Source organism: Candoia aspera, chromosome 12 (genome assembly GCF_035149785.1).
Source record: "Candoia aspera isolate rCanAsp1 chromosome 12, rCanAsp1.hap2, whole genome shotgun sequence".
Classification (NCBI taxonomy): Eukaryota; Metazoa; Chordata; class Lepidosauria; order Squamata; family Boidae; genus Candoia; species Candoia aspera.
In genome coordinates this window covers 21,086,441-21,104,982 of record NC_086164.1, presented here as the reverse complement: position 1 = coordinate 21,104,982, position 18,542 = coordinate 21,086,441, and the positions used below count along the sequence as shown (strand labels likewise).

The 18,542-nt window shown below is 43.9% G+C and overlaps 1 protein-coding gene across 1 annotated transcript in view; it reads right to left on the bottom strand.

The window, feature by feature from the left end:
* OPHN1 (oligophrenin 1) overlaps nt 1-18,542 on the bottom strand; it is a 110,193-nt gene that overhangs the window by 24,804 nt on the left and 66,847 nt on the right. The window contains exons 12-17 of the mRNA XM_063313792.1: nt 15,244-15,277; nt 13,280-13,342; nt 11,390-11,464; nt 7,197-7,281; nt 6,033-6,091; nt 2,788-2,893 (exon numbers count right to left, since the gene is read on the bottom strand). Of these exons, the coding sequence (XP_063169862.1) occupies nt 2,788-2,893; nt 6,033-6,091; nt 7,197-7,281; nt 11,390-11,464; nt 13,280-13,342; nt 15,244-15,277 (422 nt within the window). The remainder of the gene's footprint in view (nt 1-2,787; nt 2,894-6,032; nt 6,092-7,196; nt 7,282-11,389; nt 11,465-13,279; nt 13,343-15,243; nt 15,278-18,542) is intronic.

Below are 18,542 nucleotides of genomic sequence, written 5' to 3'. Positions count from 1 at the left end.
GGGCAGTTAGGAAATAGCTAGAATTGCATGTAATTTGCTTGGTTTTGGCTCAGCCCAACACAGGGAGTCAGATGATGTAGGTCTTAACCATGATTTATTGCTTAATGTTATGAGAGAAACAAGCAGATTGTGGTTTCTTCAAAAAATCATGGTTAAACCATGGCCCCATATCTTGGATATGCAAGATCCACAAGGGAGAGAGAATAGACTTGGTTGACAGAGGATGGGAATGTTCCTCAGTCCTAGTACAGCATCTTTTATGGTGTAAGGTGAGGAAGAGATGAAGTTTTGGACTGATCTTTGCCAGGCTAGGCCAAGCCAGGTCATTCTTGGGCTGAGATGTCCTTGTGGTCTTCAGCATTTCTTGACAAAGAGCTCATGACTTCTCCCCCTTCCCTTCATCTTCCTTAGGCAAGACTGAGGGAGGAATCTGATAGCCAGGACCAGTCCAGGATGCAGATTAGTTTCTGTTAAAGCAGGGCCTAAAGCAAGATGACTCAGTTTGCTTGCTGAAACCAAGCAGTTCTGTGTCTGGTCAGCATCTTTGCTGGTTTAGAATTGCTGGTTTAGAAAAGTACGAGAGCAGCGTGAGGGAAACGAGCCCATTAACAGAACCAGGCAAATCCAACCAACCTCCTTGTCTGTGTTGTTATATTGTCCTGTATCCGTGCATCTGTTGCTGAATCATAGGGCAAATGTGAATCGGTGGGTCACTGAGAGGCTCACCAATCCACCCAAAAGGAAGCCTCTTCCACAGTGCAAATTTTATCAGGGGTGGGGCCAGCCTTCTGCTGCCTGGGAAGAACCCACAGCAAGGAAGCAACAGCCTGTCCCACCAGGAAGCCAAGTCCTCCCTCCTCCCTGCAAAGAAGGGCCTTTGTACAGACTGTGGTTTCCCCCTTTTGTAGGTCTGGAATTGGTTTGTTCATTCATTCAATTAATTTATATAGCTGCCCATCTCAGATTAGTGACTCTGGAATATCATTGGGAGATCTGCTGCTTCTTCCTGGACTGTTGCTGGCAACCAAGGAGGCCAAGGGACCTTCATGGACCCCAGATGTGTATTCAGCCTTTGCTCTGCTAATGCTTTTTTCCCACAATCTGCTCTTTGGAACTTTTTTTTTCCTTTTCCAGTGCCATGTAAGCACTTATTTAAATAAACTCAGTGCCAGCAGATATTGAGGTTTTCACTTTTTTCTTCTTGGTTAATGAGGGCTTCTAGCTGCTTAGAATTGGCTAGAATCTGAACAGTGACAGCTTATTATTAGCTTTTTTTAATAGGTAAAAGAGGCACATACCCTCACTATATCTCTGAGCAACCACAACTATTTCTTCTAATAACCCACAATGCCCTGCTGTCCTTTGTAAAAAAAAAAAAAAAACTTTTCTGCACTGCTTGCAATTGTGTTTTAGAGGTATTTAAAACATTTGCCACTTTGGGACTCTTCCTGGACTGAGATACATCACTGTATAGCCCAATCTGACTCGCTGTGGGGACCCTGGGCCTTTCAGATGTTGCTGGGCTACAATTCCAAGGAACCGCAGCACAAGGGTTTGCAGCTTAGAAACGTATGAAGAGTAATGTGGTCCAACAAGAACCCCCTGCACACAGTGACCACTGACTGGCTGAAATGACCCGTCTAGGACGGAAGATGAATCAGGTGGGAAAGTGCAAGCAAACAAGGGGCCACCTCTCAAAGCATAACACAAACAAAGGATAAAAATCAAGCGCACAAAAAGGGGGTTGTCCTCTACAAACATCACTAGTGCCAAAGCCACTCTTTTGAGCCCCCAAACTGAAATGTGAACATTCACTTCATCCCTAATTTCAACATGCTTTATCTTTCTCCTTTGGAAAACAATTACAGGTAGTCCTCGCTTAACAACAGTTTGGACTTACGACAGTGCTAAACCCCATCTTATGACCATTCCTCACGCTTATGACTGTTGCAGCATCCCCGTGGTCACAGGATCATGATTTGGGGACTTGGCAACCGGTTCGCATTTATGACTGTCACAGCTTCCCACAGTCACGTGATTACCATTTTTTACCTTCCCAACCGGCTTCCAGCTGTAACGGTTGCCTATTCTAAAACACTATCAGACTCATGAGCAGGAATTCAAAGATATCTGATTTATTAAAGAATAGTATGCAGGATCACAGAGAAAGCTGAGAATGATAAAAGCGCACCAAATGCAAACTAAAAAACCATTGGTGCAAATGAGATCCCTCCCCCGGGTAGAATCTTCCCAAGTTCACAATCCCAGGTGCTCCTAATGGCTTCTGATGGTCTGCAGGAAAAGTCCTTGAGCAGAGCACATAACCCAAACACATTCCATTGTAATGAACACAGATACAGAGCTTGGCACAAGGTTTCACAGCAGCTCCCTCCCAAACAGAAACATTACGATGTACAGTGCACATTGAAACAGTGAACATGACACCAGCAAGCAAAATCAATGGGGAAACTGTGATTTGCTTAACAACCAAGTTGTTTGCTTAATGGCTGCCGTGATTCGCTTAACAACTGCCACAAAAATGGTCATAAAATCAGGTCAGATTTACTTAACCGCATCACTTAGCAACTGAAATTCCAATCCCAGTGTGGTCATTAAGTGAGGACTACCTGTAAACCATGTCAACATCTGCTTATTCCTGGAATAGCTGCTAAGCACACTCACCGCTCAAGCCACACAGACATTATTTGCTTCTCCACCCCCAACAGAAAAGCTCAGCATGAGCTCTTTTCCCAGATATCAGATAGCTTAACATCAACCTCCACTTACTGGACCAGATGTCTGATGAGGAGTTCGGACATTTCTCGGTTCTTGTCAGGGAGTTTATAAATCAGGGAATGAATCGCTCCCAGCCTGTAATCCAGGTTTTCAGACTCTGCAGGTAAAAAAAATAGAAATAAAATCAGCAAGAGAGATTTTGGTCCATGAAGGTTCCCTTCCATGCAAGCAGGATTTGGAGGGGGAGTTTTAGCAGGCTCAGAGCATGGAAGGTTAGACTCCTTTACTATCTTTAGGCCACTTAAGTTTTCATAATGAATCTGGGAAGAGGTGATTATGCAAATGTAATTAGAGACTGTGTGTTGAAAGCAAGTGGTGGTGTAGGAAACTCAGGAGTAGGGGATCCAGTATAGTTTGGCAACATTCACTCTTTTAGAAGCCTAGAAATACTTGAGACAAGTTCCCAAATGGGGTTTTAAAGGAAACCCTGGATGGCCCAGCAATTTTTTTCACTCCCCAGATGCACCCAACTGCCACCCCTACTTTCTCTCACGTGGGTCCTGGAACAACAGACAGACGTCTGGCTGGCCTCGCTGGACAGCAGAGCAGGACACCCCTCTCCAAAAGGCCTCTGCAACCCCAAGCGTTCCTTGCTCTGGGACAAGTGCAGCACCTGACAGCCTGGCAGAGCAGGACCCAGATGGTGGTGGGAAAGAGGAGGGTCCTTATTCGGAAGGGGTTGGAGTGAGGGCTGCTCCCTACCAGCTACCTTAACACTCATTTAGTTATTTTATCTATTAAATGTATTTGTATGCTGCTGAAATCCAAACCAACTCTCAGTGGCGTATGAATATAAAACAAACCCCATGGAAACATTAAAAGTACAACGCCACAAAAACAGAAAGAAAATGAAAGTTGGCAGCAACTCCTCAAATCAGGGGGAAAGTTCTCCAAAAAAGCCCCCTCCATCTTTAGAAGCTTGTGGGAAACCAACAGACACCTGCCTTTGTGTTTAGTCTGGGAGCTGTTGCTCCCCAAGACAACATGGGTGTCCTTGGATGAAGCCCATGAACCTGCAAGGGGCCCCTCCCTGCCACTCGCCCCAGCCCATCCAGGTGCAGGACAGGGAGCATCCGCCTTGCGGGCCCAGCGGGAACCCCTTCGGCTCTCCTCAGTGCCCCCCTCAGGTTGATGCTTGGGGTTGGCACCCAGGCATCCGTCACCTGAGAGACCCCCTCAGAGTGTCAAACCCCCCACTGTAGAGGAGGGTCCTCCGCAGCCAAAGACAAAGTGTTAGAGGACAGCTGAGAAACAAAATTCCATAAACGAGCAATGCCAAGGCTGGAAGCCTTGGGGAGCTCATTAACACCGAACCTCAGTCAAGCAAGACAACATGAATAGTTATTACCATATTCAATATATTAGATTACAGTCTGGTAATACAGTGAAAACGAGGGTGGTCAAGCCAACTGGGAGATTTCATCGTGAATCATCTGAGCTGCTTCGACAACGCTCAGAACGATCCATTTCTCAGTTAGGAAAGTGAGCGTGTCGGCCCCAAACAGTCAGCGTGTTCATTCTGGAAAAAGCCCTACTTAGAGGCTTTCCGTTTTTGAGACTGAAAGTGAAAGTGCCCAGGACCACCAATTCTCATCCTAAGATGCCCCCCACCGCATGGTTAAAGACCGAGATTGTGGGGAGGCTTGGAGAGTAGTGGGAGGCAAGATAAACTAATCCCATCAATGGGGACCAAGTCCAAGCACAAGAAGCATTCCAAGAGGCTCCACCTTAATGAACTGGTCAACAACTGCGGTTAGAAATTCCATTTGCAATTTCCAAGACTCTGTATTTATCTCTCACATTAACGTTTAAGACACCTTCCTGAAGTCTATGTAATCCTGCTTTCCTCTACCTCGCCCAGCTGGATGGGGCTCGATAGTTCTGGTGTTTCCGACTGTTTGTTTCCAGACAGAATGCAAGAAGGGGCAGAGAAGGAGATGCCAGTAAAGTGGCCAAGCATGTCAGCATTGGAGAAGATGATGGCAGACAGGCAGACACTTTATTTCGGTCACTGGCCAATAAAAATACATTCTATAAAACAAACAAAGCAAAATTATCCCCTAGTATCTGTTGGCATTTGTGCAAATAGCACAAGTTATGCCATTTGCTGCATTTGTGCAATGATGTTATGGTACTTGTGGCGTTATCATGGCTTCTACCAGATAGCAATGAAAAATGAATTAATGTAGACAGAAATCCATCAGACCCTCCCATCACATTGGTGGGAAATTATATTTGGAGTCCAAAAACACTCCCCACCTCACCTCCCGAGAGAAATCTGTCTGTGGTTTCAATGAGGAGAGGAAGGCATAGCAAAAGAACATGTTTTTGGAGACAGCAGCCTGGCTTTGCATGTTCCCTCTCTGGGGTCCTTCCAATTTTGGCCTGTTAGTTCTCTCATCAATATTCTGAAACTGACTATTGCCCACGGTTTTTACTGATTTCACCACTATTTAACCTACACTGCTATTGTATGATACTGTATTTTAAGGTTTCATTATATGTTTTTCTATTTTATTTTTGTCACTGCCTTGAGCACCACTTTGAAGAGAGGAAAGATACACGGAATAGCTTAAGGCAGAAGAAAGCCAAAATAAAACAATTTTTCTAATGGCAAATTGTGATTAAACGCTTAGTCTACTTTTAGTTTAAACTGAATCAGTTGTTCCCTTACTTCAGGTTCAGAAACTCACTTCAAATCATGAGTTCTTTACATTTCGCCATGATATAGCATCAGTGGCAACAAAACTGCATTGCATATTGGGGTTAGGGTGGGAAGTATGTGCTCCATGTTAAAATGAAAGGACTCAGTTAATAGTTGTTTATAGGAAAGATTCTACTTGTACTTATACTGGAAAAGAGACACAGCTAGAAAGTTTATGCATCACATTAAGCCATAAAGTAGATGGTTTATTTTGGTCCATGTGATATATAAACCCAACCATTATGGCTCAGCTTTACACCCACTTGTACCTTTTAGCTTTTTTAATAGACTATGGTTTGAAAATCCCGGTTGGCATTCGGTACAAGCTCAGCCACTAATGGGAAAGGCTGTTGCTGCTCTTTGTGAGTCAATATCTCCTGGTGCTATCGAAGAGAGGAGCCGCACATTTGTTCACAGAATCTGACAAAGATCTAACATTCCAGAAAAATATTTTTCACACCATCAGGAAAACAAACAAACAAGTTCAGGAAACTTCCAAAACAACCTCCTCTGCCCCCACTTAGAGACTTACTGGCAGCCAAGACCAATTCTTTGTGAAGTTTGTATGTCATGACAGGTTCAGAGAGGTTCCTGGAAAGAGAAGCAACAACCAAGCTCCATTTAACCCTGGGAAGAATTATGTCATTAGGGGAAAAAAATTGATATCTTTATGTCTTTATATCTTTATGTCTCAATTTGTTGCACCAAGATTGCTCATTTGGTACCCTTTAAGCTGTCATTCCCTATGATGCCTGGGATATGATGCCTTACCAATTTTTTAAAATTAACATCCTGTTCGAAGAGTTGATAGAAGCATCTTCTACTGGTTTGCCAAATGACAGGGGAGAGAATTTGTCCATCTTGTACCAATTTTTACTGCCTCATCCCCAAGCCATTAACAGCACAGCACTTCCTGTATTCCCTCAACTTTGCCAAAGCTACTTGGTTCCACTGTTCCACTGTCTGCTCGCATCCCATGCCCAAAGTATGTGAGTTTCTCTTTGCTGATCACTGCCTCTGCGAGCAGTCACTGACCTGGTCAAGGACTGATGTATTTGTTCATCTTGTAGCAACTGTGGGAATTGTGGGTTTAACTACCTCTTGTCTATCTGAGACAAAGTCCTAGCAAGATCTTCATCTCTATGGCATTTGGTTTTCACTTAACCCCTCAATGGCCATGTGAGGTGAGCAGTGTAAAATGACCACAAAGGGGTGGAGCTATGTAAAGACTCACATACATTGCAGAATCTTTCTATGAAGGCACAGTCCCAATCACACCACTGTCGATCTTTAAAAATTTATTTTATTGCTCCATCTTGGGGGGGGAAAGGAAGTGCGGCAGGAAGCAATAGCTTCCCATCCCCTCCTCCCTGCAAAGGGGGCTGGGAAAATTGTAAAATGGCAGTTGCAACACAAGACCCAGCTACCCCTACTCTGGTGCTGCTGGTACACAGCAGTGCATCTCCTTACAAGAGGAAAGGGTGACTGGGTAATTAGTGTTGTAGACTGAAGGCCAAACATTTGCTGGTTTTAGGCAAAATACTGGGACAAAGCAGTGAATACAGAGGTCATTGGCCAACTAGGCAGCACTCTGATGGAGTAAGAGAGCATCATCCACCCAGGACATGAGATCAGTCTATAATACTATTCAAGAAACACAGCAATTATTTTGCAAACTCAACAAAGTTTGAGCTACCTCAGGTAAAACTTCAAGGAGCTAGTAATAGTCTTGATGTCCCAGTCATTGTTTTGGAAATCCACATCCCCAGGGCACTTAGGATCTTGAGAAGGAAAGCGGAAAAAGATTAGCTAGATTAACTATTCATGAATGTAGACCTAAAACTTAGCTGTAATGAGATAAACACTTTTGCAAAATAAACAAGGTAAAAAGCAAATCCCAAAGCAGCATACAGTCATGATTCTACTTTATAAACAAACATAACATTCAGCATATAATATTAAACATAGCAAGTGGCTTATTTAAAACTAAGAGAGGGAGAGCAGTAAATTACTGTAACATTTAAATTACAATTCTAGATGTTATGCTAAAATTAGGACCATTTGTCCTAATTGTCTAGCATTTACTTATATTCAACCCTGTGAACTTATGGTGATGTACAGCATAATAGAACTGAATAAAGATTTAACTACTTGCATCTAAGTCCTATGGCAGTGTTTCTCAACCTCAGCAACTTTAAGATCTGTGGACTTCAACTCCCAGGTGCTGACACATTGTCCTACGGAATAGGCTAAATGCAAGTGTTGATTTCGGTGCAATCTAAACGCAACCATGTCTGGATGCAACATCTATGGGCCTGCTAATGGTCCTCCAACTGACAAAGCCTTACAAGAAAGGACCATGGGGGTGCCTGCCTATCCTAATAATGATACACCATTCTAGGCCAAGTATTTGGCTCAGGGTTTTGGAGTTAGCCTCGGACACAGCATTGCCAACTTGCTCCTTTCAGATAATGACCACAGCTGCTTATGCTTAGGGAGAATTATGAGAGTTACAGTACAGATCTCCAGTTTTGGAAATGCTGCTCTGAAAAGCACAAAAACGCAAACTCTGTTACCCACTGCTGTTCACATTCTCACTCTTGTGCAGAGAAAATTTTAATGTCTGGAGCACTGGCAATCTGAGCAGCCAAGCCAAACCAGTATTCAAAGAAGAGGTGGAAACTATTAAAAAGTGACTGAATATTTGCCCTGTGATTGACTCCTGTTGTTCCTAACTTCAAAGAAGGGAAAAGGAAGAAGTTAGGGAAGTATTAATCAGCCTGGAATCAATACTGGGGAAGATTCCAGAGCAAATCATACTATGACTGATCTGTAAGCACACTGAAAACAATGCGGTGCCTTCCAGAAGTCAGTATGGATTTATCTGGAACAATTCTCACCCTACCTTCTTCCATTGTTTTGATTTCTCAATAAATTGTAAGAATGCTATAGACGTATCTTGATTTCAGAAAAGCATTTAACAAAATACATCAGGACATTCTAATTAGCAAATCATTGCAGCATGACAATTAAGTGGATACATAGCTGATCACAGTACATATTCAGACACTGCTCATCAATGGTTTTTCATCAATATGGGGTGAATTTGTGCACGAGGTGCCACAAAGTTCAGTTATGGATTCTGTATGCTTCGGCATTTTGATTAATCAGTTGGATGAAATGGAAAGGAGGTTTATCAGATTTGCCCTTTCAGTCATTATCAAATGATACAAAACTGGGTAGGAAACTAATAACCTAGATCAGCAGTTCTCAAAGTGTGGTCTGAGGACCCTTGGGGGTCCCCAAGATGCTTTCAGGGGGTTCATAAAGTCAAAGAAATAAATATTTTAAAACGTCTGTTTTAGTTTCTAATACAGTAAATATTGATAGACATAACCCACATAAACCAAAGTTCTTTGGGGTCCTCAATCATTTTAAAGACACCGTAAAAGGTCCTGAGACCAAGATGTTTGAGAACCGTGGCCCTAGATGACTGAAATGAAATTCAAAATGTTCTTGATAAGGCTAGGGAAATGGAATGAATAGAACTGTGGGTGCCAGACTTGGCAACAAGAACTATGAGGATGATCAGGGGGCTAGAAACATAATCTACATCTTGTTAGTTCCTATGAGAGACTGGAGAAACTGCTCATCACGAGCCCAAACCTGGTGAGATCGCATTGGAAGACACTCACCTTGTGAGACCTGGTTATCCTGTGAAATCTATCACAGTGCTTTGGTGGTGGGGGTGTAATCACACTGACTCAAAGAGCAGTAAAAGGATATGTGCTGTTACAGTGTGGGGTATTAGGTGGGAAATGTTACAACATCTTGTAAAACTTTGGGTTTAAGCAATAGGACAGCCTATTCCATTTCGGGGCAAGACGGCTTAACAGTAACTAGCTTCTGACAACTGGCTTCTGGGCCGCCTAAATGCCGGCATACAAACACAACCTTTTTCCTTATCATCAACTTTATGCATTTCTTTTAAATTCCACCCAAATTAAATAACTTTATTCTGACAACAATCCTGGCCATGAATTCCCTGGCAAAGGAATTAGGGAAGCGGAAGTCCCAACATCTGGGTGGGAGGCAGGCAGAGCAAAGCCAGACCGACTCATGTTCCTGCAGGGACTTCCGCAGAAGAGATTTGAACCTGAATCTGAATATCCCCACTGGCTCTTTCCAATAGATTCCCACCTTTCAGAAGGGGGGAGAGAGCACTCAAATGGCACACGATATGCTTTGTTAACCTTCTGTAGATTTTTACCAGTTCAATATAATCCTTTCATTTAATGAGCTTCCAATGTATTTGAAGCCATTCCCGCTCTGGAATGTACACCGTCTCTCCATTTTCCCCTCTTGGAATTCTTACAATTGAACCTACTTTCAAATTACTCATTTTTCTTTATTGAAGGACCTATAATTTACTACTCCCTGACTTTAACAACCGCTAGTCTCTGAGAGCAGACATTGACTCTGACCCTCCTGCTCTCTCCTTTATCCTTGTCCCTTCCTTTTTAACTCAGAAGGAAAATCTTTTTTCTTTTCTACTTCTCTTCTCAGTTTTTATGCTTTTGTTGCCTGCCCAACTGTCTGCAGCCTTTTATCATTTTTGCTGTTTTTTACTTCTTCCCCTTGGGCTCAGAAATCTGACTCTAGCCCTTTTCCTCCAAGTCTAAGCAGCTGTGATTGCTGGCTGCAATTTGTCAAATTTATATACTTGTTGAATCAACTGTCAGTTTTCCACAATCTAATCTTTACCAAACTCTCTTCTACAAAACTTTTTCCTGCTTGTATTTCTACTTCTCTGGTCCCAGATTGTAAATGTCCATATTCAGTCTGAAAAAAGGAGAGCTGAACCCTTGATATTTATTTTCCTTTGGCAAATTGTTCTGGTTATACTAGCAAGTAACAGTGAGATTTCAAGATTGTAGCTGAGTAACTCAAATGAGTGGAAAGTTGGAAGGTTTGGATTTACATACTTCAGATTTTCTATCACCCTTCTGCAAAATTCCAAGCTAATCAATATATTTTTTTCAAGTACAAATCTTTACTCTTTTAAGTGGAGCCTAATTCTCCAGTGCGGACACTGAGGTCTTCAACCTGGGTAGGGGTACAGGGATGGCAGAGTAGCAGATATAGCTCCCGTTTCTCTCTGTCTGCAACTTGAATCATGATGTTCCCTAATCGGGTCATGAAACGTCTGCAAAGCAGACCACCAAGCTCAGAGAGCACCAAGGACTCCACGTTCAACCCTGCGCTACGAGATTCTCTTCTACTGAAACTGGATCTTGCCACTGAGTTTGTGAGCCTGTTCAAGAGAGGCAGAATGTGTCCTGCAGATGTTGAATTGTATCCCATTGATCATTTTGCCATACAAGCATCACTAAATTGCACAGCACCACTCCCATGCACGTCTCTGACCATCAAACTGTTGTGGAGAGGAAGCTCTCAAAGGACTGGGTTGCCATGCATCAGAAGCCCTCCCCAACGTTGCCAGATGACATGGGGCTGAAACGCCCAGAACATCTCAGCCTGCATGGCGAGTGGCATATGCAGTAGAAAGCGAGTAGGTCTATCCTCCCTCTCTCCTCCTCCTCCTCAGTCTAGCACGGTATGATTTGGAAAACAGGGTGCTAATAGAAGCCATGTATCCGTCATATTAATTTGATCCCCAGGGTCTTTTTTAAAGCACATTCCTTTCATCCATATTCACAGATTGTTCAGCAAATTAAAAAATGAAAGCAGTGAAATGCTAAGGCAGATTTCAGAATGAATTACCAAAGCACAGCCATGCTGCAGTCTAGGCTGAGTTGGATTTAGTTGGTACCTTCACTCTCTGATCATTTCTTTTTTGACAGCTACTAATTAAGACCTGTTTCTTACCAAAGAAAGCATTCAAGAGCTTCTGGACTTGAATATTGCTCCCAACGGTTCGATAGACCCCTTCAGTTGTGATTCCTGAATGGGAAGGCAAAAACAAACCGTTCAAATAATACATTCTAGCAAAATAAAGATCTTTATTAGGATTTGAGGAAGCTCACTAGTGCCACCATATGCCATCATTAAGGGGCAAAATCATTCTTCAAATGTTCCCACAGCAGGAGTGTGGGAAGGCTCTTTGTAGCAAACTCTGGAATAACAACTTAGGATGGAAAACAATCCAGAGACCGCAGTCCGCTTCAAAATAATTTATTAGAACACAGTCATGCTCAGAGTAGGCTTGCTTGCCTTGGAGTAAATTGCCTGCAAACATGCAGTGTGAGCTCGTGCAGGGATGAAAGCTCTGCTGAGAAGGCGAAGTGAGGGCAGTCCTCAGCCTCCAAGAAGCTGCCTGTTCTGCACTAGGAAAAAGGGCTTCTACCCCTTCTAAAACAGTCCGCAACATCTCTTTCCTGGCATGTCGTTACTGTCCGAAACTGGCAAAAGGGGGGGCTGCAGCCCCAGGTTCTAAGAGCCACAAACCCTCGGAGGACTCTGCACAAGAACCCCGTTCGGTGGCAGGAGAGTCTCCTTCATGGCTGGTGACAGGAATCCACGCCTGTCTAGGCTCACCTGTGAAGCACATGTGGCCACACCAAACGCCACGTATGCTGCCTTCTAGTTGAGTGTCCCCAGAATAGTCCAGCCAAAGAATTTACGAGGATACCCAAAGAAAAAAAATGACAACATCTAAAGCAAACTGATACTGCTAACTTTCGTGTCTTAACTTTGTTCCATTGTTGGCCAATTGTTTAAGATTTCTGCCAGCAACACTATACCGTCTGGGATTTTGAGTGCTGTTGTCTGAAGAACTGATTTGAACAGACCTCATTTATTTCTCTCGCAGTTTTACGATATGGCTTCTTAAAGCCAGAGACAGAAGACCGGCTCATCCTTCTCTACTCTATTTTTATTGTTTCAGTCTGGAGTATTAGCCACGTTGACTTTTTCCCTGAGCAATTCAGTATGTCTAAGTCCCCGGTACTTCTGAAATTGTACACAATATCATCCTTATAACAGTTTTCCACTTCCCTTTATAGCAGGTATCAAATATTTAGTTTACTTTAATACTTCTGAAATTTCATCCCGTCTTTTCAATGGCTCTTTACAAGGGGTAACAAAAATGTGTGTTTCCACCGATTGCATCTTGCTGTTGACATTTGAGCTTTATTAGTGCATTAAGAATAATGCTTAGATTACTACTAACCTACAAACCCTTCAATACTGTCCTAGAACCAAAGAATTCCTCAGATCCCACCCACCCAAATTAGAGAGAGAGCTCTGTCTTTGGGAGTCTAAAATGATAACTTCAGACCGCCCCCACACCACTGCCTCCCCTCCGGGTTCCATCACTGGCCTTTCTGAAAATAGAATCCTGACCACCAAAAGGCCCAATCAGAGTAATAGGGGGGAAAGTAGGGCAGGAGAACGTTAGGATCCAATGGACACCAAACATCCTTGTAGCCTTTTGCCATGTCTGCAACAGGATGTTGGGAAGTTAGGGTAGCTAGTCGATCGGTCTAAACAGTCTTTTAAAACTGGGGGCAGAAAGGAGATAAAAACGCCCAAATGTTATTTCTCCTTCACCTCCACTTTGCTAGGAAGGTATCAGACAAATTGGGAATGCTCCATCTTTTAAGGCCTGCAATACAAGGCCAGGAGTGCTCTGCCCAAGTAGTTTCATCCCAGAGAACTCCATGGCATGACATGCCCCAGGCTGGATTTCAATGTCTTGCTCTGGTTAGCTAAAATGGGACCGTGAAAATTATTTCAGAGGTTGTGTGCTGTACTTACCATTGGTCTCTACTGCATTGATGCATTTCCGGACAAATCTGAAGCCAATCTCATTCAGTTCCACTGTTGGAAAAAACAAAACAAAAGGCAGACAAAATTATCTTTAGGCAACTACCAGAAAAGCAAGCAAGGAAGAACCTGTCTGCCTTCCTCCCTTTGAACAGATGATGCTCCTTTTATGCAGCCAGCAACTGCCTGCACATGCAACCAAGAAGGGCTCCCTTGAAGGGAGGATGAACTGTGGCATCTGTAAGGAGGAGCGGCACCAGTGCCAAATGAGGCATGAAGCCGGGATAAGGTGGGGCCAAATGGCAAGATGCCCCAGGTTCAGTCCTGCCCATCGCCAGGTATGGCCAGGCCCCCATCTGCTGGGACTTTGAAGAACTGCTGCCAGTCAGAGTAAGCAGTACGAAGCATGCTGGCCCAAGAGACTGACTCCTTCTAAGTCTCGGTGGTTTCCTCTATGCCAGGACACAGCACCTGATTTCAGATTCCACTAGACAAAATGAGGTTTAGAAACTTCAAAACCAACCCTGCTCTTCAAATGTGGTGGGATAAGAAATGATCCAAATTCAAGAGGGTGGTAAGGAAGTCTGGACTATATTTTGACCTCTGATTAGATTTAAGGTACAACCGTATTATATCAGCCTTTTCTGACCTGGTGTTGTCCACATGTGTTGAACTCCAGTTCCCATAATTCCTTAACTATGCTGGCTGGGGATTATGGGGGTGGAAGACTGAAAAGCTGGAAAAGCATACTACATGTAGGGAGGCACAATAGTAAGACCATGTGGGCTCAATAAGACTTTTTTTTTTACATACAGTAGAGCTCCATCCTGACTGAAGTAGAGTAAGACAGTTTTAAGAAGACAGTTTTAAGAACATTGGAATCAGTGTATGACATGCAGGAATATACATGTTAAATTAAAATATTCCTAAGAGGATATTATTGATGTCAGATGATACAGACAAACTGTTGATTGGGGCTGAAACACTCTAGATGATCACTCCTGAGGACAGCAAAAGGCTTTCTTTGTGCCCTCTAGTGGTTATCTAGAATTTTCCAGCCCTAATTTGGTGGCTATAATGAACATTTCCAATCAACTATTCCTTAGATTTTATGATGTGTTTTCATTTTCTTTTCAGCTTAATTAATTCGGGCAAAGATCCTGCAGAAAGGAAGTAGCTGAAGTGGATGCATCCTTGTTACACTCCAAGCACCTTCTTCAGTTTTACTACTCCAGATGACATCTGTACAGAGAGGGGAATGTGCTGGTGCAAAATGGTTTCCTGAGACTGAGAAAGGCTGGGTTTGAACCTCCAGGTTAAAAAAAAGTAGGGCAATTGTTGCTGGTCCCCTTTTCTGAGGCTGCCCTGCAGCCAAGTAATGACTGAAGCTTTCAAGAAAAATCAGCAAGTCTAACCCTGGGGGGAACTGGACTGTTCTGATCAAAAAGCTATCAAGCTGCTGAAGAAAACCCCAAGAAATTAGTAGCTAAGACTTGCAGATGGTGCAAGATGGTTTTTTTTGTTTGTTTGTTTATTTGTCCAGTCACTTTGAACTTTGCGACTTCATGGACCAGCCCAAAATCCAAGTCTGTGAACTGGCCTGTGGTTGGAAAGATTCCAGAAGCCTGTTCAAAGAGAAAGGGACCTGACATTGAAGTCAGAGCTCTGCTGAAGAACATGAAAGGAATACACCTCCCAAAACAAATGCAAGACATTTTTTTAAAAAAGAGGTGCACTGTTGATGCATGTAGCATACTCTTCTTGTACTTCTTCTTAAATTTCCTGACGTTAACAAGGTCCCTGATCGTTCCTATTTTAAAGTATATTACTACAAAAAGGGCCTATAAAACGTGGAAAGGACATGCTGCAGCAGCCAGCAGAGGGCAGCAGCGGGCTCTCTCTGAAATAGAATGACTCACTTCGGCATCTGGAGTGTGGAAAGTCTCAGTACTCACTTTCTTCCTGCTTGGTGATGGGGCTGTGGTAGATCTAAACAGTGAAAGTGGGGAGGGGTGGGGTGGGGAGGGATAAAGCAAAACCAAATGGTCAAAAAAAGCAGGATAGGCAAAAAAGAACAGGGGTGGGGGTGGGGGAGAGAGACAAGGGAAACAGAGATGATGTTTAAAAAATTATGTTTCTGAAAATAAGCACTTGGATTAGTTTTAATTTTTGCAGTCTTTGGCAGGCTGCAGTGAGACTTAAAATGCTTAAGCTGGACAAAAAGGCACCCTGAACTAATGCTGTTGTTTTGTTTTGTTTTTGCTAAAAACAGTATTGGGCAGGGCCTGTTCTGTCCTCCAAATTTTCTCTGTGGCTGTCTAGCCTAGCGGGGAGGGGACATCCTACTGCTTAAAGTCCATCCACGCTCCCACTTCCCCAGTACAGTGGAATGGGCATCCACCATTTCATGTCTCCCTCCTCCCCTCCTTCACCATTCCAGATTCCCACTGAAAGACATTCCCCAACCCCGATCCCATAGTCTTGGCTGTGCCACTGCTCCAACTTCTCCCCACCCAGGAGAGAGCGCTTCCCCCTGCCCAGACATAGGGCACACAAGATGAGGGATAATCTTATCTCTGTGTTCGTCCTTCCCCAAAGCAGTGCTTGCTTCTGGCAATTTAGGTGGGCAATTCCTCGGTAGAAGCAAAGGCATCTCCTCCTGTTCTGTGGGTGGGCCTGCTCCTCCCCACCATTCCCAGGGAGCAAGGACTTCTGAGATTCAAAAGCATCCACCAGCCCTCTCTTCAACAGGAGGAGGAGACACACTGAAGGACCCCAGGCCCACCCCCAGGCCTTCTCCCTCTTCTACAGACCAAAACATCTGGAGGACACAAAACTGTAACAGGGACAAATAATTTGGGGGATGGATGGTGAGTAAGGTAGGAATCCACAACAAAACCCACCATGAGCAGCTCTCATGAAGACTCTTAACGATCGGTAGAGAAAACTCTGGGACACCCCCAGAAATAATCTCTCAGGGCCCCTCCCATAAACACTGGGGGCAGAGGTCAGCCTGTGGCCCCACAGCCAGGTTTGCAGGGCTCTGGACAGGATGCTCTCTGGGGGCCGCACATGTTGCCCTGGTTGCCTCACCCGCCTGTCCCTTCTTTCCACCTTTAGCCTGCTGTTCAGCACACAGACACACACTGCCTTCCAAGCATCAGGAAAAGAAGATCCAACAGAGGAAGGGGCAGAGCCACAATTAGGGTCTGTGTCACTCGGAGCAAACATGGATTCCGCGCCCATTTTGGCGCCCACCCAGAGCAGCGCCCAGGACACATGCCCCACTTGCCCCCCCCCCCCAGTTGTGGCCCTGGGAAGGGGACAGGACTGTCCCTTTCTTTTCCCAAAATGTTCTGCCACCTTTGCTACCTCTGGAATCCCCTGCACCTGACAACAGACTGCAGACGAGCCACAGTCTTCTCTTAAACGGTGGGGAAGAGTATCCCTCTGGGTACTGGGTGCTGGCATAGGGTCCCCTCATTTCTTCCCCCTCTTTCCCTGCCAGGTCAGACATGGTGTAGGACAACAGCACCTTTCTTCCTCTCTGCCCAGAAAGTCCCTAGATCCTGTTGTAAGCCTGGCTTCTCCTCTCCATCACTAGGCAAGCTTTATGTGCCAGAGTTCAGGGTTTGGCATCTCTGATGCTAACTCCATTATTACAAGGAATCTAAGCAAATCCAGAAATAATTTTCACAAAGAGATTCAAGAAAATTTATCTGAAAAATCACAGGAAAAGCATCCTATTTTAGGGAAGCAACATTAACAAACTGTGTCCAGGAATAAATTTGCAGGGGACTTGTTTATCAGAAGTCACAACATACTTTTAAAACGTGCTTTAACACACCAGTAATAAATGTTGCAGTTTATTGCAATCCACTAAGACTCTACTAATTCAGAAATCATTATCTATTCATGTTTATTATGCAGCTGATCAACAGAATGAACAAAAAAGAAAAAGCTTCCATTCCCAGCATGTTTCAACTTATTTATTAGATATGAATTTTAACCCACTTTCCAACAGGAGTCCAAAGCAAAGCAGGTATAATAAAAACAAATGGCTAAAACCATCAAGTCCAAACACTCAAACGCAACCATGAGAGCAATGACCAAACCAGAGCGAATGCCTCAGCAAATGGGTGGCTCCTTAGATGATGCAGAAACTCCTCACAATTCAATGCCAACCCAAACTGGACAGTCCTCACTGGAATGAAAGCAGATGGGCTTCTCGAGATAAGTCATGACAGAGCAAGACTCTGCTGAGGGGGCTCAGAGACAGACAGACAAGCCTCCTCCGCTCTTTTCTGTTCTTGCTGAAACGCCAAACATTTATTATTATCCTGCAAAGTTTTAATTTGGTCTTTGGCAGAAACCTTCAACTGCGCCACCCTTCCTGCCCTACGTTGGAGCCAAAACATTTCACTTTACACCATTTTTAACTGTATGTTGGGATTTTTAATAAATATTTTCCATTCTTGGGTGCTTTCTACATACAGGCAGTACATCCTGGGAAAGAAGGCAGTGATAAGTTGCAGGAAGGAAAGCAAATCAATCACGGACAGCTCTGGAAGAGCACGAAGTAGGCACAAGCAGGAATGGAAAAACCGCAGATACTCGGGGGCAGCAGGAGGCAAAGCTCAGGCCTGCTGCTAAGCCGAGAGGGTGGGAGGTTCAAAGGGCAGTTTGGTCAATGACGCTCAGGCCCGACCAACGGACACTGGAGGCTGAGAAGCAACAGAGAACAAAGGAGGGGACTTCATGACCAGGTTTCTTTTTCCAACTGCTCTAACAAGTTCAGCTGGAAGTCACACCACACTTTTTCCCTAGAGGTCAGAAGTATTCCAGGAATACAGAGACTAAAAACAAAATGTTAAAAGTTGCCAGGACATTAAGATCTTACAAGATCTCAATAACTTTTTTTTTCCAATTTTGGGGGAAAGGCCTATGAATGCCATCTGATGGTGCCATGGGTCCTATGGAACCCAGCTGTTCTGTGGACCACACCCCACCTTTACTAACAGTCCAGCTTTCATTCGTAAGGGCTTACTTCTGAGTAGACATGCACTGGGTTACACCAGACACCTCCAGATTGAAAATTAATTCCAAGACACCATTCAAAGACTTTTAACTATACCAAGACATACTTTTTATTTTTTAAAAATTAGCTAAAACCCTTTTTGCTGAGACTTCGCCAATCTAAAATCACTCCTTGGAATATTTTTAAAGTCCCACTCTCTGAAGAAGAAAGACCAAC